The 13,699-nt window shown below is 46.9% G+C and overlaps 1 protein-coding gene across 1 annotated transcript; it reads right to left on the bottom strand.

Moving 5' to 3' along the window:
• Positions 1 to 1,958: 1,958 nt before the first annotated feature.
• On the bottom strand, positions 1,959 to 5,537 carry N7471_011084 (guanine nucleotide exchange factor; the record flags this gene model as incomplete). Its single annotated transcript, XM_057283803.1, has 2 exons — positions 1,959 to 4,955; positions 5,007 to 5,537. 2 exons carry the CDS (start codon positions 5,535 to 5,537, stop codon positions 1,959 to 1,961), a joined length of 3,528 nt encoding a protein of 1,175 aa, XP_057130069.1.
• Positions 5,538 to 13,699: the final 8,162 nt, after the last annotated feature.

The following is a 13,699-nucleotide window of genomic DNA, read 5'->3' on the forward strand; positions in this document are numbered from 1 at the left end:
TCATGACATGTCACATTTCCCCTCCAACTCAAATTGACGAACAAAATACAACTTATGTTTTTTCCAATGCATCATAACGCAAACTAAAATTAAAATAAACCACCTCTCGAGTGTTTTTGTCAAGCCTAGATGTGACGTGGTGACATTTAGCGAGGTGCAGCTCGACACTTTGCATACTACGGAGTGCGGAGTCCTCCGTAAGCCTGATGGATTCCATATTCTTGCATGAATCCGCATCTACCAGATAGATCATGCAGGACGTCGAAAAATTTGAATTTGACCTAAACTTGCATGGGTTTGGCGCTTACGGAGTATCTATAGGCAGTCGCATTACTCAAATACCTCAATGCAATGGCAGGGGTCTGTCCGCTGAAACATACAGTTGAGGGGTTCTCTTGTGTTCAAAATTGACGACCTTTGGACATATCTCTTGCATGGGTATGTGTTGTGAAGAAGATCCTCCACAGACTTCGTGGAGGGGTTCATGCAAGGATCAGCCAGCCACGAATAGAAACAGTAATAGAATGGAATCATACTGTGACTGGTTTACACAGTCTTGAATAGCAATGTTTTATGGTATAATATGAATATCATTGAATTATAAACCCAATACAAAACTGGATAACATACGTATTTATGGTCTGGTATAGCAACCTTCAAATCGGACGGATGAAATGATGATAATCTAAGCAGCTCAGGCACTTCCATGAATCGTATCAGAGCCACATACCTTTTGGGGAATTTTCGGATGTTCATTAGGTAGGTCAGTCAAACTCTTTATTTGAACCTAGTACTTAATCCAGTAATCTCATTCCCTTTACTTGTTTACTTTTGGTCTTTGGCCATAGCCTTAACCATGATAGTAGAGTTAACCCTGAATAAGATCAATGAGCTTAACTTGAAAGGTTGCGGTCTCGTGGTCCTCTCTTTCTTATGCACATCCACACGCTATATCTCTTTCATCGATTTCCAATACAACTGAGGTTATTGTTCTTTTTACTGTCCCGGTGTATTTGGTCGGGTTCCCCACCAGGGCTCATAATTGTGGTTGAAGGATTAAATATCCCAATTTTTCGGCAATTGAAAACCAAATGAACCTCATTGGACAAGACAACCTCAGCTCGAGGTTCCAGTAGAACACACTCAATATCCCGACAAGCCAATGAATCAGCAAGGATCAACCCCGAGATAGAAAGGGTAAAGCAGCATCTGAGGTGAGGTATCAATTTTGAAATGAATACCAAGCTAGCACTGGAATTGACATTGAAGGGAGTAAGTACATGTAGTTTGGCTTACAGGATTGGCTAAGGAAAGGAGTACAATCAGAAGAAAGCCCACACGTTGACATTACACGAGGCAAAAACCGAGTTACAGTTTAAAGTTACGATGGTTGATAAAGAAAGAGGTAAGATTAAAGCGTATTGCATTTCAGGCAGCTTTTAAGAGTTGCTCCTGTACAGAAGCCGTGAGGCAAAAATATTGTCTAGAGGGTATCCCATGTAGGAAACGCCCAGTTGACAGATAACAATCCTTTTTTCAGTGCACCTGTCCTTGTTTCCCCGTTCCCAGCCGAAAGAAGAACAGACCAGAAAAGGAAGAAATTAAACAAACATAAACAGAGCAAGGCCTTTCGTAAACTCCGTTTGGGTAGTCCCGGGCCCCGTTCCATACATAGCCGCTTTTCAAATGCTACATTTCTCAACCGAGAAATTGCAAAAACAAAACAACAGTACCGCCCAATAATAAAAAAAAAGTAAATAGGTAAGACAAGAATGATGGGATATTCACAGATCGCAAGAAAACTGGATGGCAAGAAGATGATGCAGGTATGCATAGTAAAACAATGGTTAGAATGATGTTGATTAGAACACCAGTAAATTGGGAATGAGAAGAAGAGGTCATCAGTCATTAGGTTGTGAAGGATGGGATAGGTGATGGTGTGGGTGAAAGAGAGTGATTTATCCGTGTGTCGTGACGGACTTTGCTTTGGACTGGTTGGTCCAAGAGAGGAAGTCGAACTTGTCCTTGGCATTGTCCAGCATGGAAGGAACGGTCTCAGACTGGGACTGAAGAGTGTTTCCGCTGCGGGAGGGTTCTCTAGGCTCAAGGACCAAAGAGCGGCGGTAGAAGGTTTGTGCGGTTATTTCGCCATTGGAGCGCACGCGCACAAGCTCATTCTGCATCCAGGCCTGTAGCTCCGGAACTTCGGTTAGACGGTAGGGAATCTGGAACCGTTGGAGCTCGCTGATAATGCGAGCTGTCTTCATGTGCTTGTCGAAGTTGATGACGTCCATTTCACTGTCGTTGGTGCAGAGGGTGCGGAGAGATTGGTTGCCGTGGTCGACAAAGGTGAGGTCGGTCAGGTAGGTACCGACGAATGGGAGGCAAGGTGGCACGTGGTTCTGAAGACGCTGACGGAGTACTGCGTAGTTGCGAGACACATCCACGATGCTGCGGAGCTGCTCGAGGGCAGTCTTGGTCTTCTGCGATACGATGTCCCAGGTCTTCTTTAGTCGGGAGATCATAGACAAGTTCAATGAGCAGATGATAGCCATGAGAGAGTCGTAGTTGTTCAACTCCAGACATTTGTTGGCAATCTTGACCCAGTGCTTGATGGTAGCGGCACGCTTCTTGGGCTCCTCGAGGTACAGAATAGAGTCAGCAACGAGGTGGGCAAGGTCAGTCGACAAAGTTGACATAGCGCGAACATTGACAGCTAACGAGGCCGTCTTTCTGGTCCATTCCGTGTCCAGAAGTTCCTCGGGAAGAATCGAGCAGAAAATGCGCGACTCCTTAATGGTGAGCTGGCGGGCGAGCTCAAGTGGGTCGAAGTCAAGAATGGTGATTGAGGCTTCGCCGTTCTTCCATTGCTTGAGCAAGTTGTGCTCCTTCTTGCCAAGGACAGGAGGAGGTAGGGGGGTATCGGGGTGAATATATTGGGCAATGGAAGTGTTGGTCTTGCCCATGGATGAAACTAAGCGAGGCACAAGAGGGCCACCAACTGCGGATACCTTGCCGGCCAGATCAAGCAACCGCTTACCAGCAGTGGGGAGATCGACCACAAGTCGTGTGTTTGCGAAGTTGACGATGAATTCCAGGGCCGTGTTATCACGATCGTGGCGCCAGTGGGACTCGAGCCAGCCCTTGAAGATGTTGTATACACGGAGACGGACGGGTCCGGCGGCGTGGGGTGTGTCACCAATGTACTCGAAGCGTTCAGCGAGGGCCTGGGCAAACTCAAGAGGCGTGGCAAAGAGACGGAAGGTGAGGTAGAAAGTTGAGACAAACATAGCATCGGGGGTGGATTGGTGGGCAGTCAGCTTCTCAATAAGAGCACGAAGACTGCCACCCATCACCGAACCTTCCTTGTAAATGAGTTCGTGTGCGAAAGTCTTTTCCAGGATGTTGGCCTCAGTCTCCTCGTTCTCCTCGGCGAGGGTCGAGTAACTCAAACTTTCCTTCAGCGAGTGAATCGTGTAGCTACCTTGGAAGCTACCCCCAATATCCGGTGAGGTAGCCCGAGTCGAGGTTTGCGAGACACCACTCATCTCGGAGTCACGTGCGTGGCTGTTATATGTGAAGCTGCTACCATTGCTCGTGACTCCACGGCCAAATGATTCGCTCACGTCAGACTTGGGATGACTTTCACGGTAGCTACTGTCAGTGGAGGAGAAGGAAGAGATGTTCTCGAGGTGGGTGGGGAGGATGGCAGAATTAGGGAGGGAGGAAATGGCGGTAATGTTGGCGGGAGAATTTGTGAGATGAGACTGGAAGGAAGAAGGTGTTGTAGCGTCGGTGAGAGCAGGTGTTGGGGGAGAGTATGTGGTGCTAGGAATTTGAAGGGGAGGTGGGGGAAGCCGGAGTGACAACTCCTGTCGGTCCTGTTCTACAGGAGTCTCCGATTCATCTTGTGGAGAGGCAATGCTAGACAAGTCCTGTCCTCTCTCTTCAAAGTGTTCAGGGTCAAGCTCAAGGTCGCCAATTTGCTCAAGCACCAGGCGAGCCTTCGCCAAACAGTTTCCAGCTGCTCGTACACAGTCAGTCGCAGCTTCCACAAGGCGTTTCCCTTCGTCTGGCATGAACACAAGATCATCGTCTGGTAGATGTGCGGGGCGGAACACGTCGCGTGCAGCGTGAACCAGCTGGGATAGCTTCTCACACATTGACTCTCGTGCTTGTTCGAGAAATACGCTGCGATGCGTGTCATGCTCGCACACTACCTCGACGACATTTAACAATTGCCTGCACGACTGGACAGCCTGCTGGGTGGTGACAACCAACTCTGTCGAGGAGCGGGACTGCATGTGGAGCCCGAGAAATGATCCAAGCACGCCGAGGAACGCATCATATGTCGTTCCGAGGCGTTCGGATGCCAGATTATGGGCACCAATGGCAGTAGAAGGACCGGAGACTGACATGCGGTGGGATACAGAAACCCGTTTCGTAGCGACGGAGGCCGGTCTCTGATCAACCATCTCAGTGCGCACCGACGACCGACTCATATCCATACGGCTATGGCTCATCTGCCGCGACTCCATTCGTGATTCCATTCGTGATTCCATTCGTGATTCCAGCATTCGCGACTCAGATCTATCAGGTCCGTCGTTCTCGCCCAAGTTGAAGCTCTCGGATGCAGGAGTCGGGGGCATGCTGTACTGGCCTTGGCTGTCGCCGGGCCCATCCATTTCGGCGATAGTCCTGCTCAGGCCTACCTCCTCATTCCACACGTCGAGGAATCGAACTCCTCGGGTAACAATCTTGAAAGCCTTGAGAAGCATCTCATCCAAAATGGCCTCAACCTCATCTTCCGACGGGACCCCGTTGGCAACTTCCTGGAACTTCTTCGCAGTTTTCACCAGCGAAGACAGGTCAGATAACAAAGCCTTCCGAATTCTGCGTAGTCCATCGAATCTCCTAACCAGGGAGGATTCTCGAGTAAGACATTCTGATTTTTCCTGAGGAATTATAAGCCCTGTAGTGGTTTCGCGGTTCTAGTAGGTACTTACCAGTAAAAACCGAACGCCAGCGATAGGGCCTCTCATCAAGTCTTGGTTTCCAAAATCTTTTAGTGATGACCCGCATCCTCCTCGAATGATATCCCAGAAATCAGTCAAGGCCTTCAACAAAGGACGCATAGGTAATTGGTCGTATGCTTCGCAGTAATTCGTGGGTAACCAGCCTCGATTCCCAGAATCTAATAATGTACCATCGGCCCAGCCATTGGTGTGAACGGAGTGTACCAAAATGATATCTCCCTGGTCCAGAGGGAGTGTAACGGTCGACGGAGAGACATTGCCTGCCGGGTGGAAAGGGTAGAAGGCGCGCAGATAGTTGTGAAAGACAGGCCTCGGGGCCTCCAATTGATCCATGTTTGTGTCCTGGGCGTCTTGTGGTGTTAAGGGAGGGGTAATCTCTGATGAGCCCCAGGCGGAATAGAATCGATTCGGTATAGATTTAGCGTCGTTGCTCGACTCGGATAAATTCGAATTGGATTTCGAGATCTTTAACGGGGGGATGTGTGGCTTCATTGATTCCATCTCTTGTCGGTTCCGTGACTGTGTAATTTCTTCTCCAAGCCGCTGAGGTCACTGACCGAAGGCGTTTATTCGATAGGTGCAATGGACATCGTTCAGTGAATCCAACAAGAAAGACAAGTATCGAAAGCAAGTGGCGTTGGATAATCAAGGATGGAGGGGAGGAATCGGATCGCCAGAGGCTGGGGTTGATCCTACACAATCTAGGTCAATTGGCGCTCAAGGATATAGAGTATAGGGATTGAATGTTTGGAATGCGCCCAAGGAGGTCGAAGGCTTGGAATTCCTGGAGAGGGGAAGGATTTAGGAAGTTTGAACTGGACATACAAACACAGAAAAACAATATTAACAAGTAATCAAAAACTATAAACAGATCCAAACAGACTTCCTTTCAAGGAGTCCGGAATATTCAAAATCCCGGAGGGATGAGTCGCAATGAGATCCCAATATCAAGGGATGAACGGCTCAATGGGTAAACCTTGGAAGTAATGCAAATGCCTAAGGGGAGAGGTAAATGCACCTATCGAAGGATCGCAGCAAGGACTGTAATGGCAACAAGAGTGACGAAAGTGGGATTCCCTATTAAAGTAACGCAAGGGCGGAAGGGATATAAGGGAAAGAATGCTAAGAATAGCTAAGTATAGCTCGCAATTGCCACCGGCAGCAATAATACAAATGAAGTGTAAAATGAAGAGATCTGAAGCAAAAGGGGAGAAAGGGAAAAGAGGGAATTAAGTGGAATAATAGCTCTCTGGAGGTTCTCAAAGGCCATGAATCTTCTGGGACTCGATCGGGACGATCCACGCTCCACCGGTAATAGGCCCGTATGGATATGTATGGATATGTAAAGTACTCTGATGATATAATGTGACGGGTATCATACAGAAGTACGTATTTCGAAATTCTTAAATTTTGGGGTTTTTTCACTTTTTTTTATTTTATTTTTTATTTTTTACACTCATCTCTTTAGAACTTATATTTCCCTCTCTATGTATCTTTTCTTCGCTCAAGGAAAATCAAAGATTGGGATCCTCAAATAGTAATAGAAAAAGAAAAAGAAACAGAAAAAGGAGGAAATTTGACGAAATTTGAGGAAACCCTCCTTTCCCCGAGAGTTGGCCTGTCTACTTCGAATAACAATCCCATGGGCCTTTGGCACCTACTACTGGTACTAAGTGACAAAGTACCCACTACACCAATAATTAGGCTAAAAGGTACATCTCTCACATGTACCAAGTCTAGTCTAGCACTATCCACCTTGCATCTGCCGAACTCACTTTGTTCCAGACCTTCCACTACTTCCCCCCCCCCCCCCCCCCCCCAAAAAACGCAATAAATTCTCCATTTTAATTTGTTTAGAATTAAAAACTACTCCCCCATGAGACCAATCATATCGCCACAACGAAATAAATCCTGTGGGGTTAAGTCAGGCCATGTCTTAATGCATTGACCGTGTGTGCTAGGACCTGCAGGGGGACTCGATCAATCATTAAAAGTGAGGGAAGGGGACCTTTTTGTTCGCCTGTCACCGATATCTCTCCGGGATGGGATCGACAGCGCAGCGACCGGCCCCCAAAGTGACAGCAGCCAAAAGTCTTTTTTTATTCTGGCCGTTATGGTTTATTTTCATCAGATTGCAAATAGTGTACATATCCCTCGTCCGTACCTCTCATAAAAAAAATCTCAAATCTCAAATCCCTGCTATACCCCTTGTCCAGACCCCGGTCTCTATTGACATCCAGACCAACCTGTATGTACCGAGTATCATCCTGAGATCCCCCTCCATCTCTTTTTTTTTTCCTTTTTCCCTTCCGCGTGGGGCGATAATCGTATGAACAGGTTCGCAATTGGCAAACAGGATCCACAAACGCGAGCTGTTGCGAGTTGTGAAAAGGTCGAACACTGTCGCAGAGCTACCCGATGCTTCCAAGGTTGCATACCTTGTACAGAGTAGTGAGGTTAACTTAATCCTGGCTAGATCCAAGCTACGTGAGGCGACGGGGAAATTCATGACGGACCCGCTCTTGTCTAAGACCTGGAATAATAATGGATGCGAGGGCAGATACCGGACTACTGCCTTACCGGATGAAAATTTTTGATGTACTTTTGTTGACTTACATTAGAATGTACATCTCGACTCAAAGTGAACTTCGGAATATATTCTGTCAATACTTTCGAGGTGGAACACATTAATAATATTTGTTCAACAAGTTGTTTTCCATGGTTCTCTTGAAAACAATTAGGCGAACGTATGGGTACTCCATACTGAATCATGGATCAAAGACGAAGGTCGCAAAATTGAATAATGATAATAGAAAGACGATTTCGTTTTCTAGGCTTTGGAGTAATTGGAGACACTTAGTATTGAACTTGTAATACACAAATATGACTATGACAATATCCATAGGCCATTCTCCCCTTCCCCATCACAGTTGCCTCGCACGTCCTCCCGCAGCTCGACCAACAGATTCGCCGAGCTACGTGAACTGAGTGATTCTGCAGTCGCCAGTCAACATTGAAATGTGCAAAACGCATACTTATTTCTCCTAAACATGCATTGGTCAGCCGTCACATGTTCTGGAATCTTTGCCTCCTTAGGGAAGTATAAAGCTGCTAGTTCCTGATAACTAATGTTTGACTAATGTAAGTCAGCGAGGCTATCAAGCCAGCCGAGCCAACTAGAGACATTGAACAGTGTTGGCAGCTCAAACAAAAATAAAAACCTCCGAACGCCTCGCCCTCGTGGGGTCCAATCGATGGCTGTCATAGTAGGGTAATGCAAGCCTCCTCTATATCATCACATCAGGGTGGGCAATCGCAAAATTCGATCTGCGGGCCATACCTTCAATGGGTGGAATGTCCGCGCCGGAGTCTGGTTCGAACCATGGGCGAGGGGTGGGTGCTTAGACCAAGTCCCATCCTCTCTCTGATGGAAACGATCTATTTTTACGGTCGCGTACGGAGTATATAGATCGCGTAGGATATTGAGGCTACTCAAATTTACAGCCGGTTTGGTTATGGTCATGTTTTGAATTTCTTGTCTCTCTTACTCTCTACAGAAAAATACAACATAACAGTGTAACTAAAAACTAGTCCCACAATGCAACTCATAGGGTGATACAATTGACGGGTCAGCCCGCGCGGTCTCAGACTGTTTGCTTGTCTCATCATCGATATTACCTACAGCACAAATCAACTACCCCTACATTAGCTTAACTTGCTGGCTCGCTATTCGTTTGTCTTTTCATATTTTCGTCAGCAAGCTGCATAGCAGACGGGCACATCACTTCCCGGCAGACTCGTGCCCAAGCAGTGGGGCATGCACGGTCGTTCTCCCAAAGGACTTGCACAAGTATAGCCACTGTGCTGCAGTGCTGCAGGACCCGTCTAGTTGACAAGAGATCGTCGGGGAAGAGTGGTATCATCACATATCATCACATCTAGTCTGATCTGTTTAACATGTTCACCGAGGTTGAGAAGCCCGACCCGCATCCAGGCAACCATTTTAGGTAGGAGCCTTGCTAGGTCGAGGCTTGAGGGCAGTCTAGTCCGGATCATCAATGGGTTCTATGATAAGACACATGATATGTCTCTGCTTTATGTCAGTCGTATTTTTGTCGATTTGGAGGACTATTCCTCGGGTGATATTTCCACCTGAGGATATCTCTCCGCGTGCGACATGATCTAGTCCCCTCGTAATCCTCGCGTATAGGAGGCGAACGGCTGACTCGCGGGGTAGGATCAGCAAGACACTAATCTTCGGATTCAATCTAGATCTTAGTAAGCCTCGTGGGGGCAATTGCCGATGCAAGACCAGGAATGCGTGCTAGAGCTCTGAGTCGATGTCTTGGAATATCAACGTTGGTATCCGAGAGTTCAGTGGAACGTGCCAAATAGCGAGGTATATCCTATGCAGTCTGAGTAACAGGCGAGGACCTATACTTACCTATCGTATAGACAGAGCCTCTACTAGATGTAAATGGCATGGAGTCGCTTACGTATTGGGCCTCTCCTATCTCATCGATATATGTTCATGGACACATAACAACTGCCGCATAGAAAGATTGCGCATGGGATCATAACATACTTGAGACCTTGAGATTATCGAGACATATTACCTGACAACATAAAGACATATACCTGTAATGTATCCTCAGCATCTTGTAGTACGATCCCCCATTACCAGCACGCGGGAGCGCATTCAGACAATCCAAATTTTGGCTGTGTTGTGTCACCTCGTAGACTTAATTGTTGAGATGCGGTGAGCGACTGAGGCTGAAACAACACCGCAGTTTTATGCATACGTAGCGCATGTACCTGCATTCGGCTGCGAGATCGCGCTCCAAACCTTAGAATTTTGGTTATGATCTCAATAAAATCAGTCTGTTGCGTCTTATGTGATTTGATATGCAGACAGGGTTTCTGGTTTTTTTTCTTCTTTGAAGTTCTTGATCATGCTTTCTCACCGTGTTTTCCAAGGTTCTATTGATGGCTGAGATAGAGCCTGTTTCTTTTTGGCCTTTTACCCCACGATTGCGAACGTGTAACCAAGCTGTTACACAAGCTACTAGATGTGACCTGTACTAGAATTTTTAGTTCGGTTTCCTGGGTAGGGCATATTCGAACCTCATATTCTCAGCGTATATCATATGTTGTGCACTGTCGACTAAATCTATGCCCCTCTTCATCTATATATCGGGTTTTAGGCTTTGCTAAAGATGATTTTAATCAAATGTATTGCGCTAAAATACTCCGTACGAATAGTAATATTAAATATTTGAGCATATGGATGTAAAGGACCCGATGACTGGATTTTGGACATTGAATTTAACGCAAGCTCATCCATGGATGCGAGCGGATAGACGGAACCTTGGTGCCTGGTAACAGGGGCTACCCATGAATACATAGTATGGAGGATATTGACAAATATCCAATAAAAAAACAAAACAACGTACATACATACCACATACTTCATACATATGTATAATGCAAGCTCATCAATAGAAGCAGGGGAAAGGCGGTGGACTAAAACCAGGGATTATCCATTCGATGTCTACGGAGTATACTCCGTACACCGCACAAAGTCCAACAATTATATGGATATTCATAAGCAGTCCAAAAAGCAGAAGGATAACCCTGGACATCTAGATTGTGATCTAAAATATTAGAAACGATAGACCAGGCTAGCACCTACAGGGATCTAGTTAGCGAGAGAAAGCACCCAGAATGAGATCAGGATACCGGACCCTGTATAGTAATTTGCTAAAGGGTAACGGTCAACGATACATACAGCGTAAGTTTCATACCATTGATCCAATACGAAAGCCCACTTAGACTGGCGCATGAAAGAGAACGGCCCAGGAATAGTCGTTGATGGGGCGATGTGAAGGCAATCAACAAAAAAAGATAGAAGCTACGCACACATCCCCACTCATCACACTCCACAGTTCATTTCGCCTTAAGGGGAAATCACAAGGAACGAAATCCTCCAAACCCTAAGCTATCCGGGACGTCCTCCGCGAGGTGTCTAGAAAGCCACCAGAAGGCGATGCCGGACGCGCACGGCCGGCGGATTGACTAGCACATTTCCGCGCAACGGTCCAGACGGTACTTCTTTTCCGGGATTAGGGGCTAGTCCGCGCCTCTACTTTCCCTATTTCATATCCCGACGCCACCAACGCATTGTACAACATACATGATAGCTTATGTTACCTGTCAAGCTGTGGGAGGCGTCGATTAGCGGCACAGTCACTGCGCCGGCTGTATATTCTGTGTTTGGCGATGGAAGCCGTGTCCTAGATGGGAATTGATCGAGGTTGGACCGCCACACGATATGTATTTCTTTGTTGCTCCTTTGTTCGGGATCTGAGATGTTAGATTGGGACGGGCGATAATCGGGTCCAGAGAGTCCAGATTCGATCAGGCAGATGGAGCTTTGACCAAGATTGGACTGTCGTTTTTTTTTTCCTCTTTGCTTTTTAGCGTAGCTAAGGAACTTTTGTACTCGCGGGAGAGCTTCCGGTTCCAGGGACAAAGACTCGGGTTGCCTTAGTGGAGGCTCGCAGTCAGGGGCTGGCTTGGGGATTTACAATGCGTCTTCTCGTGGAGTCTGATGCGCCATGTGGTCATAAATCCACTTTATGAAGTATAACTGAGACCATTCATTGGCGGTATTAATTAATTCAAACCACTCAGCTGGATACATCTAGTTCTGTTTTAAAATCAATAGTTCAACGTCCCCTCAAATGCAGATAGGGGGGCGGCTGTGCCGCAATTCCAGAGTTTCCGTAGGGTTCGAATTCAGAACCTACGTTGTACTCCGTACCGGGATGCTGACTCGAATGTCGCCCTGGTTTCGGGAAATGCAACTCAAAGAATCGTTGGGATCCCCGGCTGTTCGATTTCTTTGTTTGACGTTGCACGTGCTTGAAATTCAATGCGGGACTAACAGCAATCCCCTGTCAACGCCCCTGAGATGGACCTGGCCGTTGGTGCAGTGAGCAGGGATTTGAGAGTGTGTGGGGAGGCTAGAAAACTAGCCGGGCCTATCGGAAAGATGATCATGGCAAAACGATCCACGAAGAGTCCCGGTGACTCGTGGACTAGAACACAGGTGGCCCACAAGAAGGCTATTTTCTTGGCTTTTGGGGCGGAAGATTGCGCCAGGCACTCCATACTCTCCGTATATATTGTAGTAATGATAGCCCTCCATGGTAGCCCACCACGGTGATGGACCTGTCGTTTTCATAGGAGCATTGACAGTAGACTATTGATAAATTTGTGCGTCGCGTGCATCCGGCCGTTGAGGCAATCAATAGTCTCGCTGGACCTTATATTGTTAAGTGCTGACCATGGACCGGAATCCCCACACCGGCGCCATTTTCCTTGGGACGGGATGAAAGAAAGGATATGATAGGTGTTAGATTGACTGTATCATCATCAGTATAGTGCGGGACGGCACGGTTAGGAGGGGATCACCCTCGCGTCCGCGCTGGCGACGTAATAGAGGAGTCTGGTCGCGTTAGGGATAATTTAATACGAAGTACTCCATACAACATACAGAGTACAGTTGACTATACTCTGTAATCCGGATCAAGAACAGATTATTGATTCTGCAATCCTATTATTGAGATTGCAGGAGACTATTGCCTGGAGATACCTCGGGAACGAAGCATGTGCCTGGTGTGCCCATGTCACGTGAACAAGCACGCCTTAACAGAACTTCCAATATTATCCCTCCTTTGGCTTCAATTAATCTATTAAGCATATTGAAATGGAGAGTCTCATTTTCGAAGCCCCACGAAATGAAACAACCCCCATTTTGTCGGCTTCAAGCGCGATCGCATCAACTCCACTGTTTCCGAGATCCCCAGCATTGTACTACAACATACGTAGTCTTCTCTATACATAGCACAAGAGTCTATTACCTGGGTGCAATTTATGAACAGTTATGGATCCTGTTACCGCGTCATACTGTGGGGATAACGGCTTGAAGCTTCGCCAAACCAATTACCTCCTGATTTCAACGGTAACCCTTCTCGTTCACTTTTCTCCTAACTCATATACATAAGAAAGTGAAGCCTCAATCTTGTTCGTTGTTCGTTGTTCTAGCAACGATCCCGCTCAGTCCAAAATGGAAATTGTGTCTGAAGTCCAGAATTCGGTCTAGTGGATCACTGCATCGGCGATCAAGTGGCCTAATTCAAAGTCCGGCATTTAAACGAGCAGAAGGGCTCACGGCGGAGCTTTGGCTTTTGGTTCTTTATGACGACCGAGAAACACGCCTATTTAACTCCACTATCACTGCTGATCTTTGCTTGGCTGGTTTACGGGACAGAACAGAGGCGGGAAACAAGGTCGGTTTCTGTATGAAATCGGGGACAAAGAATATGCATTCGCGCTCTAAATTACCCCGAGATTCTTATGACAACATACTTTGTACTCTCTTGTCCAACAAGCTTGGGGACCTTACCCGCAATCCTTCAATGCCTCCCCCCACCGGGGAGACCAGGTTTCCACAAAAGGAGATTAAAGGAGATTTGCCGAGCGATCATCAATCCTTCCTGGGTAATACAATAACACCCGTGCTTGTGTGCTTGAGATGTGATAAGAAACACCAGCATAGCATGCCAATCAAATTCTCATCGGCGAGGCAATTTTGGTTT

This window comes from Penicillium samsonianum, assembly GCF_028829775.1.
Source record: "Penicillium samsonianum strain IBT 33392 chromosome Unknown utg000007l_segment0_segment0, whole genome shotgun sequence".
Taxonomy (NCBI): Eukaryota; Fungi; Ascomycota; class Eurotiomycetes; order Eurotiales; family Aspergillaceae; genus Penicillium; species Penicillium samsonianum.